Genomic DNA, 13,315 nt, shown 5'->3' on the forward strand with positions numbered 1-13,315 from the left:
AGACTAAATAAAATACAGTATATAATGTTAAATTCAGCCTTTGAACTGTAAAAATCCCAGTCATAGAACCTACATTCATAACGTTAAGGAGATCGAAATGAAGGGGAAAATAACGAATATAAACGAATAATAAAAATATTACGGAAAGAGGAGGATCAGTTAATGGACAAGACTGTGGGATAAAATGTTTCCTGTAGGACTATTTTATTTGATGTACTTTATGTAATATTTATTCATGATAAACTTTTTAAAATAGGTCTATAGTCTACATCGCACACAGACAGCACTGGCATACAGCTTCGCCCATTGTTAATATAATAATTTCTTAATTAAAAATAAAATATGAATAAACTCTGATAATCCTGGGTTACTATGGTCACGCAGGTTTGTTTATGTGTTAAACTCGTGGCCTCGAGAAATGCATGTTGTTTCCTCAACATAAGAAGTCGTGGCCAGGAGAAATGGATCTCGTTCCCTCATCATCGCATCTTGTGGCCACGACATAAGGATGTCGTTACCTCGACAAAATGATCTCGTGGCCACGACATAATATGACGTTCCCACGAGTTAATATGACGTTCCCACGAATTAATATCTCGTGGCCACGACATAATATTACGTTCCCACGAATTAATATCTCGTGGCCACGACAAACATAAGTGAACCGAAGGTGTCCCCTGGCGGGCACCGTATAATACGAATAAATATGTACATGTGTAGTTTTGTGCATAATTTTGTAGTTATCCTTGCTTCACAAGCACTTCTAATTAATAATAATATTTGTCAACTTAACAGTTAATTCACTTTGAACATATGCCTACATAAACCATGCTTATACTTTTAGAATTTTATAAAAAAGTTTATTTACAGATTAATTCAAGTAAAATTACATTTATTTTTTATTTTTTATTTCTGACAGTTTTCGTAGCACAAATTGACGTATTTGATGAAACTGTCTAAAATCGCTTTGAGATCTGGGACGCAAAGGCAACTTTTCCCACCTTTGACCACAAGATGTCATTAGTGTGCAACGTGTTGAAAAGCTTCGAGTAATGAACCTTTTTACGATACGGTTGAGGGGAAAGCCTCAGTGCTTCGAAAAGCTTCATTTTACCATCACAACAAAATATAATAACAGCATGGTAAGACTACATTAAGGAGAATATCAGTAATGAACAACAATGTCAAATGAATAAACAGCCAAGTGAAAATAGAATAAAACTACACAAACCATAACGCATTAGAAGTGCTTAAGTCCATGTTGTAAGTCTTTAGACCCTCTTAAAAGACCCAATACTATCACAAGAACGGAGATATTCATTATATTACTGTTAAGCTCACTATCAATATTAAAATATGCTAAACCATGTGTCATGTTTCACAGCTATATTTATGACCTTTGCAGCAAAAAAAAAAAACCGCGTAAAAATCAGTTCGATATTCCGTGAGGTATGATTAATTAAATGCGTTGACAGCTCATTACACCTGCCAAACAGATTACACTGAGTGGAGCGGGTGACCGGTCCAAGATGGCGGCCCCACGTCTCGTCAGCGCCAGTAGGGAGTATCGGTCGATGGGGCGTCTACTCTCTATATATGTCTATGATTACTATGGTCAATAGGCTTCATGCCCAACAGGCTTCCGTTTTCTGCTAAACAGGTCTCGTTGCTTCCGGTTCACGCGTTTTGCATATCCCTCTTTAAATATGAACATGATTTACTCAAGATTCATTCAAAGTAGACACTAAAAATGATCATAACCAATGTCCATCACATATGTGGATTGATATATAAAAGTTTTAAATTTTTATTCTTTTCACTAACATTTATATATAAATATCGAATGAAACGTCCACAATAAACAGCTGGCTTGTTTAACTGATTACCTTAAAAGTCCGTCGATATCGCCATTATTTATTACGGCTATTAACACGTTCTCCGACAAGCGGAAGCAATGAGACCTGTTTTCCGGGGTTGGTCATGTGACGTTCGGCATAAAGCCTATTACATAGATCTATGGGTGAATGACGTCGAGTTGACCGCTACAATATGGCTGGCGGCTTACGCATAACGGCCCATAGAAACAGTCGCTAATGAGGAATCTATGTATATAAACATCTATGGTTACAGAGCTCGCCCCCGGCTGATCCGTCATGGCTCTGTGACCAACCGCGCAGCGAGGACGTGTTCGCTTCGATTCGCTGACAGCGCGAGGCGAACATTTAGAGTTCATGTGTTCATTTTTTTATTTATTTTTTTATTATTATCATTACTACATGTAAATAGTAGTGTTACCTGCTTTGGGCTGGAAAGCTGTAAAGCACTCGTAATTTTCTTCCAGGACATTATTCATTATTTTTTCATTGTGGAAATATGGAACATACTAAAGAGTACGTAGGTGTAAACATGTTTTTGGCAGATTAAATTAAATTAAAATAAACTAACTAAATAAAAAACAATAAAGTAGCCTACAAAAATAAACACTTGGACGTGCTAAACAATGTTGGACGCTCCTCCAGAGGACTAACTTACAGTAGCCTATTACGTCTCTGCTACGTGCAGTTCTTTGCTGTGGTAGAAAAATAATAAGTAAAAGAATTGTAATAATAAATAAATACTGATTTACAGTATGTTATGTGCAATGAAAATCACGAATTACTGTGTAGTACGAAAAGAGGCTGACGCCAGCGCTATCAACTCGGTGGCGCTAGCGAAGTGAACATGTCCTCCCCGTGTGCCTGTGCTGGGAGTCGGTCACAGTCAGAGCCGCGCTTATGACAGGCCTGCGCGGTGCGAACTCTGTAACATTGCGCTGTTTCGGCCCAGTTTCGGAATTGTACTTGACGACAGTAAAATGTTGTTTAAAATATGAAAAGCCTCAGACAACTCAGACTACCAACAGCCATGAACTGTTTGCTCCGCGCTGTCAGTGAATCGAAGCGAACACGTCCTCCCCGCGCGATCGGTCACAGAGCCGTGACAGATCAACCCGGCGCGAACGCCGTAACATCGTGCGGTGTCGTCCCACTTTCGAAATTGTACCTGACGATGATAAAATGTTGTTTAAAAATATTTAAAGCCTCGGACAATTTACGATTAACCTCCACGAAGCGGATGCGCCAAATTAAGCGGAAGTGTTGACACAACTTCCGTTTCAAGTGAAATTAGCTCTCTCATCCTCTACTGAAATCTTCACTTATTTCAGTTATGTGTATAAATGAATTTCACTAAGGTTTATCAATGTTTTCACTAGTGTATGTAAGAGGTTTTTCAGCAATGTGTATAAATGAATTTCACTAAGGTTTATCAATGTTTTCACTCGTGTTTGTAAGAAGTTTTCAGTAATGCATATGAATGAATTTCACTAAGGTTTATCAATGTTTTCACTAGTGTATGTAAGAGGTTTTTCAGCAATGCGTATAAATGAATTTCACTAAGGTTTATCAATGTTTTCACTCGTGTTTGTAAGAAATTTTCAGTAATGCATATGAATGAATTTCACTAAGGTTTATCAATGTTTTCACTAGTGTTTGTAAGAAGTTTTCAGTAATGCATATGAATGAATTTCACTAAGGTTTATCAATGTTTTCACTAGTGTTTGTAAGATGTTTTCAGTAATGCATATGAATGAATTTCACTAAGGTTTATCAATGTTTTCACTAGTGTTTGTAAGAAGTTTTCAGTAATGCATATGAATGAATTTCACTAAGGTTTATCAATGTTTTCACTAGTGTTTGTAAGAAGTTTTCAGTAATGCATATGAATGAATTTCACTAAGGTTTATCAATGTTTTTCGTTTCACTAGTGTTTGTAAGAGGTTTTCAGTAATGCATATGAATGAATTTCACTAAGGTTTATCAATGTTTTTCGTTTCACTAGTGTTTGTAAGAGGCCTTTCAATAATTATGGCCTATACGGCCCCTCATACTTGCGCGACAGCAGCGCGGACAATCCCTTAGCTTGCTCACATTTATAAACTATTGTAACCATATATCTTCTATAATGGGAAAATCATTTTGTTTTTATGACATAATAATATGTCGTTTTATTACGAGAAAAGATGGCAGCAATGCGTCACCCTAGTGGCTGGATTCCCACATAATTAGTTACTTGAATTTGGATATATATGTAGACATCATTAAAGACATATTTTTTATTTGAAGTGCAAGTTTTTGCATTAGTTAAATCTGGACACAAAGAAAGCATTTTGTTACTCATACTTGCATCATATAATAGCTTGATCAGTCACATGAAAGTAATCAGAATCAATACCGAAATTTCAAAATATAGGCCTACAATTATGAGTGTTAAATACCATAAACAGAGTCATGGTCTGAAAAATTAACAAATTCCGATTTCTGGGAGAATAAATGTAAGTACATAGTAGTTGAGACCACCTAATAAAGTGGGACCTTTGGTTGTTATTTGTTCATGATTAACCAATGTGTATCAAGATACCAAGGCATCAAATAAAATAAGTGATTCATAATATATCTATTAATTACGTATTTAATAATGATTTGTTTGTGACATTTTTAGAACAAATTTGTAATGTTAGCATTATTTTAATCACCTACAAATGTGTATTAATGTTTAGTAAATTATCAACTCATTATCAACAAAATCTGAACACTTATGAAGTGTTACCACAGTAGAGAAAACATTATTGTGCATAGGCACTGGAAGATGCATGAACTTTACATCTAACTTCCTCTATATGTGCTAAAAGAGAAACGGCTCAGGAGCAGAGGGACATGGTACTTCTGTGAAGGATCAGTAATGGTGAAGACAACCTGGAGAGAGAGAGAGAAATGCAATAATAATTAGCACACTAGTTGTCATTAGGACTGTAAAGCAGTGGTTTTTAATCCTGGTTCTGGGGACCCACTGGTCTGCATATTTTAAATATTGCCCCTATTAAACACACCTGATTTATATGACATTAAAATTTTCAAAAATGCTAATCGCTCTCACTGTACTTTAACTTGCTTCAAGTGGAACAACTATTGCGTATTGTTAGAAGACGTACAACAGTTCTTCTGTGGCTTTTTTGGTAATATTTTTATTTACAAAATGTAGCAAAATCAGACAAATGTCAGTATTTTGTCCTGTCTTGTTCTGTTTTCCTAGTGTTTTTTCCCTCTCTGTTTCCAGTACTTATGGTTTAGTCATTGTCTTCCCCTTTTGGTTTGTTCTTAGTTGGTTCAGTCTATGCCCATATTTGTATTTCCCCCTCGTTATTCTGTTATCTTGTTTGTGACCACGCCCCCGTTTCAGTATATTTAAGAGTCTGTCTTTGCACTCCCCGTTTGTCGGTCAATGTTGATGTCACTTCCGTTTGTTTAGTCTTATGCTCATTTCTTGCTCCCGGTTTTGTTTATTTGTTATCAGTGCCAGAGTCTGCAAGCAAGTTGGCCGACATGTTATTATCTGCTCTCAAGATGGCTACCACGCCAGAGTCTGCACGCAAGACTGCCTCCGTTCCTGAATCCTCGGCCAAGATGGCCGCCAAGCCTGAATCCCTGGCCAAGATGGTCGCCGTGCCTGAGTTCCCTGCCAAGATGGCCGACATTTCCGAGTTCCCCGCCAAGATGGCCGCCAAGCCTGAGTTCCCGGCCAAGAAGGCCGTCAAGCCTGAATCCCTGGCCAAGATGGCCGTTGTTCCTGAATCCCTGGCCAAGATGGCCGTTGTTCCTGAGTCCCTGGCCAAGATGGCCGCCAAGCATGAATCTCTGGCCAAGATGGCCACCGTTCCTGAGTTCCCGGCCAAGATGGCCGCCGTTCCTGAGTTCCCGGCCAAGATGGCCGCCAAGTCTGAATCCCTGGCCAAGATGGCCACCGTTCCTGAGTCCCTGGCCAAGATGGCCGCCAAGCCTGAGTCCCCGGCCAAGATGGCCGCCAAGCCTGAATCTGCACCCAAGATGGCTACCGTCAAGTCAGAATCTCCGCTGGTTCCGCCCAGCCCTCCAGTGACTGCGCCGCCAGAGCGCCCTCCAGTGACTGCGCCGCCAGAGCGCCCTCCAGTGACTGCTCTTCCAGAGTCTCCACTGAAGACGCGCAGCACTCCAGAATCTCCGCTGGGGTCGTCCAGTCCTCCAGAGCCCGCTCCTCAAGAGTGCCGTCCAGAGCCCGCTCCTCAAGAGCCAGCGCGCCCTCCAGAGCCGGAGCTCTCTCCTGCGTGCCCTCCAGAGCCGGAGCTCTCTCCTGCGTGCCCTTCTGTGCTCTCCTGGGTGGACTATGCCCTAGGTTCCCCCAAGAAAATTTTTTTTGGGGGGGGCTACTCCCCTGATCAGCCATGGCCACCTGGACTGTTGACCCGGCCATGGCCACCTGGACTGTTTACTCGGCCATGGCCACCTGGACTGTTTACTCGGCCATGGCCTAGGGTTGTGACGATGAGGAATTTTCCCCACCGGTTAATCGACATGTGACAACACCGGTAATACCGGTATCACCGTGGGGGGTGGGGGTTTCCCTTTCTCTTTTTTTCTGCTTTTAAATACATGTAATCTTGCCGCAACTGACGCTTACGTTTGGGGCGGTGTGAACGCACCATAATAAATGCGTGCGTATTATACTTTCACTTTCAGTTTTGCGGGAATTGGCAATTCGGCGTCAATTGTTTGAATGGACGACAAAGTTTGCAGATTGCTTCATTAATGTTTTCAGGTTCCCTTTTTGCATTTGGTGTAGTGGTGCCCGGAAAAGTGGGTATACGCTTAATTTATAAATTCCCCCCCCTAGACGTGACTCTCGGCAATCTCTGATAAAAATCTGTCGGGTTTTCTATAAGAGACGTTTTGAACTTATTTGAACGCATTTGTTTACTGGATCCTTGGACTGATACGTTTACAGGGGTTCACTGGTAGAAGAAATTACTGATCGTAAAAAAACGGCTTCTTTTTATTTGTTAGATATTATTTTCATTATTATGTACTTATTTAAATTAGTGGGGTGCGGGAGATGGAGCGGGCGGAGGCACATCAAATATATTTCAAAGCAAGCCGGTGCCACGGTCCTGACTGCGTTTTTGGCTAATGCAGGACACTACTGAATGATGCGCATCAGAGGGGATTTAGAAGTGGGTATGCAAAGCCGCCTGATAAAGAAGTGGGTATACGCCGTATACCTGCATATACCCTCCACTACACCCAAAATATTGCCAAACAGGCGTTTTTGCATTGTGTTTTGACACTAAATCGTCCGCCATTCTCTTTCTGTAAATTCGACTCCTCTCGTTCTCCTCACGTGATAAATTAAATATGACGCATTGTGGCTATGTTCAGTTTTTAATTATAGTGCATGCTCTCGTCTTAAGTAAATTTTTTTGAATTATATTTTCCATTTAATTCAAATAAATATTTAATAAAAAAACGAATACTTAAAAAAAAAATGTGGGGACAGTGTCACGGTGGAAAAGTGATGTCACCGGTGTTGCGTCTTAAAACCGGTAACACCGTCAACACCGTCTATCGTGGCAAGCCTACCATGGCCACCTGGACTGTTTACCCGGCCATGGCTTCCTGAGCCCCCAGATCCGCCATGGCCTCCCGGACTGTTTACCCGGCCATGGCCCCCTGAGCTCCCAGATCCACCATGGCCTCCTGGACTGTTTACCCGGCCATGGCTTCCTGAGCCCCCAGATCCGCCACGGCCTCCTGGACTGGTTACCCGGCCATGGCCTCCGGAGCTCCCAGACCCACCATGGCCTCCTGGACTGGTTACCCGGCCATGGCCTCTGGAGCTCCCTGATCCGCCCTGGAGACCACCCCTGTATCCTGTGGTTCCTGTATCTCTGTCTAGTGGTCTCCAGGGCGCTGGAAAATCACTTGATTGCTGATAGACTGTTGGAAAAAACTTTTAGACAGAACACCCACTGACTTTGAAAGCTGCTACATAGTGACGACTTTCTACTTCAAGTATTTTGATAATGTAAAATTGTCTTTCAAATGTACTGAAGTGAAAGTCACAGTTTCCATAAATAATACTCAAGTAAAGTACAGATACTCAAAGTGTAAGTACAGTAGCCTAATCAAGTAAATGTACTTTGTTACTGTCCTCCTCTGCAAGAGAGACAGACAAAATATGCAAAGTGGTGTAAAGTGTCTGAACATTTGCAAGAAATACATCTAAAATAATAACAAATTATCCTAGGTAATTGTTTAAAATGGAAGTTTAATTTTCTCATACCTCTACATATGGATAAAAGCATGGCTCCCCCAAGGCATCCCAGTATTTTCCAGTCTCAAAATGCATTTTATACACACCAGCAATGAAGCTTTCTTTTGTGATTAACCCAGGACACCGCCCATCACCATTAGTTATCCTATATAAAATAATACATTTTCGTCATCTTGAGGAACTTTGAAAAAATTGGTTTACTAGACAAAACTGTTACATTAACTTAAATATGCATACAGTCAGTCTGGTTTATACAAAATTGAAGACATTTAATCTGTGGAATCAGACAGTTTAGCATAATAATTTGACACAACACTTTGATTATTTGTTTACCCTGTTGTGAGTAAATTCCACTCTGATGAGATGGGGTTTAGGCGATGAAGGCTAATGGTCATGTTGGCTCCAGGAACACCTTGGGCTGTATTCAGCACATGAGTTGTGAGGGGGCTTGGCAGGGTAGTGGCTATGTTCATATTCTGTGGCAAAATGTGATGTTAATGCAATATAAACCAGCTGCTGTTAAACTATAAAGCATTTATAGAAGCTTAATGATAGGAATTTTGCTCGAACTTGTTTACATTTGAAAGACCTATTAAAGTACAGTGCTTGACATAATCAACACCAAATGTTAAAGCACACCATTTCAAATTTCTTAATATTGAGAATGTTTTATATTGGTGTGATGTGTACACATTTAAATTATTTTGATAAAAAAACTGTAAATAACTATGTTATATAAAACACGATTTAGTGACTGACTCAAGCTCATCAGGTACTTTCTTATTTACTTTATTATTATACACATTTAATTACTGGTTGTTTGATGTAGAAACAGAAATAATTTTACCTTATCTGCTGACACAATATGACTCCTGATATGTTGAAGTCTGTTCATCTGGAGTGTGTCTTGTGGTATTGCACACAAGTGGTTTAAAATAAATATGAACTGCAGTGAGGAACAATAAAAAGAGCAGCAATATGAGCAGAGGCAGTATAGTGTGAGATAACAAATGAGCCAGCACCCAGAAACCCGTGAAAGACTGTCTTGTGAGAAGAAAATTTAAATCAGTTCGATACACAGTCCTCAATGAGCACAAATGCTGGTTGTCTGATTTCAGAGTTTCTTCACTGAAAATGTGGACTGTGTGCCTGCAGAAATGTAAACAACAAGCCAGTGACCTCTGGGTAATTTGCCTTGCACTGATAACTCAGTGCAAAGAGCGCTGAATGTTTTCAAAATTAATAGTACTGTAAGGTGTACATACATATACATATATGGCAAAATTGTCCTCATACACTATTTGAAACACATCATGTCAACAACAACAAAAATTTCTTAGTATAGCAGACCATCAAGATTAGGGCTGATTTTGAGATTACTAGATTTTACAGATGTTTTCTTAAACACAGTTACTCTAGTATTCAATGTCACATCCCTTCAGAAAGCATTCTAATGTGCTGTTTTGCGGCTCAATAAACATTTCTTGTTATTGTCAATGTTGAAAACAGTTGTGCTACTTAATATTTATGCAGATATACCATGATATACTACCATTCAAATGGTATGTTTAATAAAAATGAACACTTTTATACACAAAATATACATTCAATTGTTTATAAGTGACAGTAATAACATTTATAATGTTACAAACGATTGTATTGTCAAGTTGATGCTATTATTTAACATTTTTAATTAATAAAAAAAGCCTAAAAAAGTTTATGCAAAAAATGTTTTAACATTGATAATAAAAAGAGCTTTTATTAATAAGTGAGCACTAATAATAATAATAATTGATCATATTATAATGATTTCAGAAGCATCATATGACACTGAAGAGTGGAGTAAAGATGCTGAAAAATTCAGCTTAGCATCACAGAAATTAATTGCATTTTAAAATATATTCAAATAGAATAACATTTCACAATATTAATGTTACAATGTTTACTGTATTTTACAAACACCACACAGAAAGACCTCCTGGTTTAACCGGGACTCAAACTAAGGGCCTTCTTGCAGTGCTACCCATTAAAGGGATAGTTTACCCCAAAATTAAAATTCTCTCATTAATTACTTACACTAATGTTGTTCCAAATCCCCTAAGATTTTCCTTCATCCTCGGAACGCCGTTGAAGATATTGTAAATAAAATTGAGAGGTTTCTGTCCCTCCATTGACAGCCTAAGCAACTTTCATTTTGAAGGTCCAGAAAGGTAGTAAAAACATCATGAAAGTAGTCCATGTTACTAAAGTGTTCAACTGTAATTTTATTAAGCACAAAAAAAGGGCCTACATTCACATTTTCTAGTCAAGTCAAGTCACCTTTATTTATATAGCTCTTTTAACAATACGGATTATGACTTGACACCATGACACCATTCCTGAAGCTAAACACACTTTGTGTCAGGACAGACATGAATATTTTAAGGCATTGTACTGTTTCTTGTTCTCTTGAGTTTAGAAGTCAATTGTCTCAAAGTGAGCGATAGTAGCTATTCTCCTAAACTGCTGTGGTGGAGATTGTCCAAAAAACCTGCTGACAGTCATTCAAATAGTATAAATTTTACTAAAAAGGTCAGAAAGCAGTTCACTCACAGCTGCTTTTGGGGTTAATTTGCCTGTCAAGAGTAGCAAAAATTGTATGTGTCTTTTTAATGTTCTTCTTATTAACATGAAATTAATCTCCAAATTAATCTTGTTACTTACATGAAAAGAAGGTCTGTCTAGCAGTATGAGGTCTTATATTGCAAGCATTAGGACCCTCTTTATAGATGTTGATTGTGATGTATGAGATGTTGAATATTTTTAGCTTTGTTTTTCTGCCTCATGTGATCAGCTTTCATGATTTTCTTTTCTAACATTATCCTACTGTCGCGTTTCTCCATGTTGCCACACTTGATTTTCCTAATGTTTACAGGTGTAATTTTATTAATCTTTGCATTGATTGATAGCAAAGTTTAGCATATTAAAGAAAATGGAGAAGTAATCAGATTGTCATGAGTCAGGCTTCTGTAGCTCCCTCCGATCGCCACCGGAGGGCACCCTCTCCCGAATATTGATTGTTTTTGGACTCCATTTCCCATATTCCCCATACCTGGGTCTGATTGCCCTTCCAGGTGTTCCTCATCTCCTCCCCTTTACTGCTTCTGGACTGCTTCCTTGTATTATATCGGAATTCTGTTGGATGTTCCTTTAAATGCAAATTAGCTCTGCTCACCCCGCCTTTCTCTTCTCTCTGTAGAGTGAGGAGCCATGCTCTGAGAGACTGTTTACTTTAGCTGCAAAACTTACTATTAAAAGCATGTTATAAGGAAAGGCATTGCAAAGAAAAATAAAAACCTTACATTCACTTATTCTGTAATAAAAAGCTGGATCACAAATGATACATGTGAACATGTGAAGATTGGGAAGCCATACCTGTCAACGTTTGGTTACCAAAAAACGGAAGACAGGGACTCCTGGAGTCAAAAGTTATTGTATTATATTTGTTTTACATCCCACTTCTACCAGTGATCTTTCCCTTGGTATTACTTGTGCAGATATCAGCAGCATCACTGGGTTGTAGGCTGGCAAGTTAAGGAGACAAATGGGTGAAAATTTTTTTGTCCATTGTGTGAGAAGGATGCATTTCATACAAGATATATTGATGTGGTCAGGGGCGCCGCTCGCAATTTTGGGCCCTATGACAAAATATGACTTTGGGCCCCCCCTACCACACCAAAGTAGATCTCTGGGGGCCCCTAAAGGGCATGGGCCCTTAGAATCGTCCTAACATACCCCCCCGCCCCTGGACATGGTTATTCATATAATAAAGTTTGGGCCATACAAATTACAGGTGTTTTACCAGAGGCAAATGTAGCAAAGATATAAAATATGCACAGGGTTTTTTTTTATAGAAAGATTAAAAATACGGAAGAAATACGGGAAAATATTTAAACGGAATGATAGCGGGATAGAATGGTAAAATACGGGAGAATCACGGTAAAAACAGAAGGGTTCACAGGTATGCAGGAGCCGCATTCCCTTCACAAAACAATGGTAATTGGACTGTTACAGCTCATTCAGGGCGGGTCTAAGGTAAGATGCCAGTGTCAATCAGTCTATCGTGGGAGCGGTATTCATCGATGTGATGTCACCCTGTGGGTGTCGCTGTTTCGCTGTTTTCCCTGCTTCCTGTTTGCCTTGCCTTGCTGCAGAGTGGTCTGTGTTTGTTGCTCCCTGCAGCTTCGGTTTTCTGTTGGATTCTCTATCTTATTGTTAATTTTGCCGTTTTAAATTGATAGATATAGCTTAACTTGATTTCTAATCTTATCCATCAAACTAATCTGACTAATTTGATCGTTCACCTTATTCTATAATCACGAGTGCAGCACGTTAGCATTCCATTAGCCAGTTAACTTTCCACTCGCACTCCATTCACGCTTTTAATTCTTGTTTACTATCTTTAGCAATGCGTTAGCCGGTTAGCTTGTCATCTGCGTTCCATTCACGTTTTTTCTCACGTGTTTAATATCGTAAGTACTCCTTTAGCCAGTTCCGCCGTTTTTTTCAGGAATTCGAACAACAACAGTGGTAAGTTGGAATCTTTCCACAATCACGGTGAGTAATGGCTTCTTCTCCTACAATTGTTGTCTGCACTGCTTGCCACATGTATAGTTTATCTATCTCTGTCAGCAGTGAGCCTTATACATGTGATAAATGCAGGAATATAGTCAGGCTGACAGAGAAGATTTCAGAACTAGAATCACGCATCCAAACTTTAATAGAGGATAGTAAGAATGTGAGGGCCTTAGATACGGTTTTGGATGCGACTAGCTCAGAAAGCCCTGTACATTGTTCGGTTCCGGTAACAACGCCCGTGCAGCAGGGCAACTGGGTGACTCTGAGGCGGCATAGTCGCGGGTCAAAACACCGCTCTTCCGTTCCGATCAGAACATCAAACAGGTTCTCCCCACTCAGTGACGCACCCACTGAGAAACCTGATGAAAGTGCTCTAGTAATTGGCGATTCTATTGTACGGAACTTGCAAGTACGATGTCAGACACTGTAATATGCTCTGGTCCCCTCCCTGCTTACCGTGGTGACGAGATACACAGTAGACTGTGGTCACTCAATGGCTGGATGTCAAAGTGGTGCC

General features: G+C 39.6%; 1 protein-coding gene across 1 annotated transcript; it reads right to left on the reverse strand.

The window, feature by feature from the left end:
- Positions 1 to 4,138: 4,138 nt before the first annotated feature.
- Positions 4,139 to 9,315, reverse strand: uraha (urate (5-hydroxyiso-) hydrolase a). Its single transcript, XM_073850689.1, has 4 exons — positions 9,029 to 9,315; positions 8,515 to 8,657; positions 8,191 to 8,326; positions 4,139 to 4,793 (listed from the first exon to the last, which is right to left on the reverse strand). Exons 1-4 carry the CDS (start codon positions 9,074 to 9,076, stop codon positions 4,704 to 4,706), a joined length of 417 nt encoding a protein of 138 aa, XP_073706790.1. The 5' UTR covers positions 9,077 to 9,315; the 3' UTR covers positions 4,139 to 4,703.
- Between the last annotated feature and the right edge of the window lie 4,000 nt (positions 9,316 to 13,315).

The sequence above is a fragment of the Garra rufa genome, chromosome 11, assembly GCF_049309525.1.
Source record: "Garra rufa chromosome 11, GarRuf1.0, whole genome shotgun sequence".
NCBI lineage: Eukaryota > Metazoa > Chordata > Actinopteri > Cypriniformes > Cyprinidae > Garra > Garra rufa.

What these genes read in the sequence shown, in the direction of transcription:
- uraha (XM_073850689.1), bottom strand. Translation starts at nt 9,076, where the DNA reads ATGAACAGACTTCAACATATCAGGAGTCATATTGTGTCAGCAGATAAG. An exon ending in ATATTGTGTCAGCAGATAAG is followed by an intron (nt 8,658 to 9,028) that starts GTAAAATTATTT and finishes ATTTTGCCACAG; the next exon opens with AATATGAACATAGCCACTAC. An exon ending in TGGAATTTACTCACAACAGG is followed by an intron (nt 8,327 to 8,514) that starts GTAAACAAATAA and finishes TATTTTATATAG; the next exon opens with GATAACTAATGGTGATGGGC.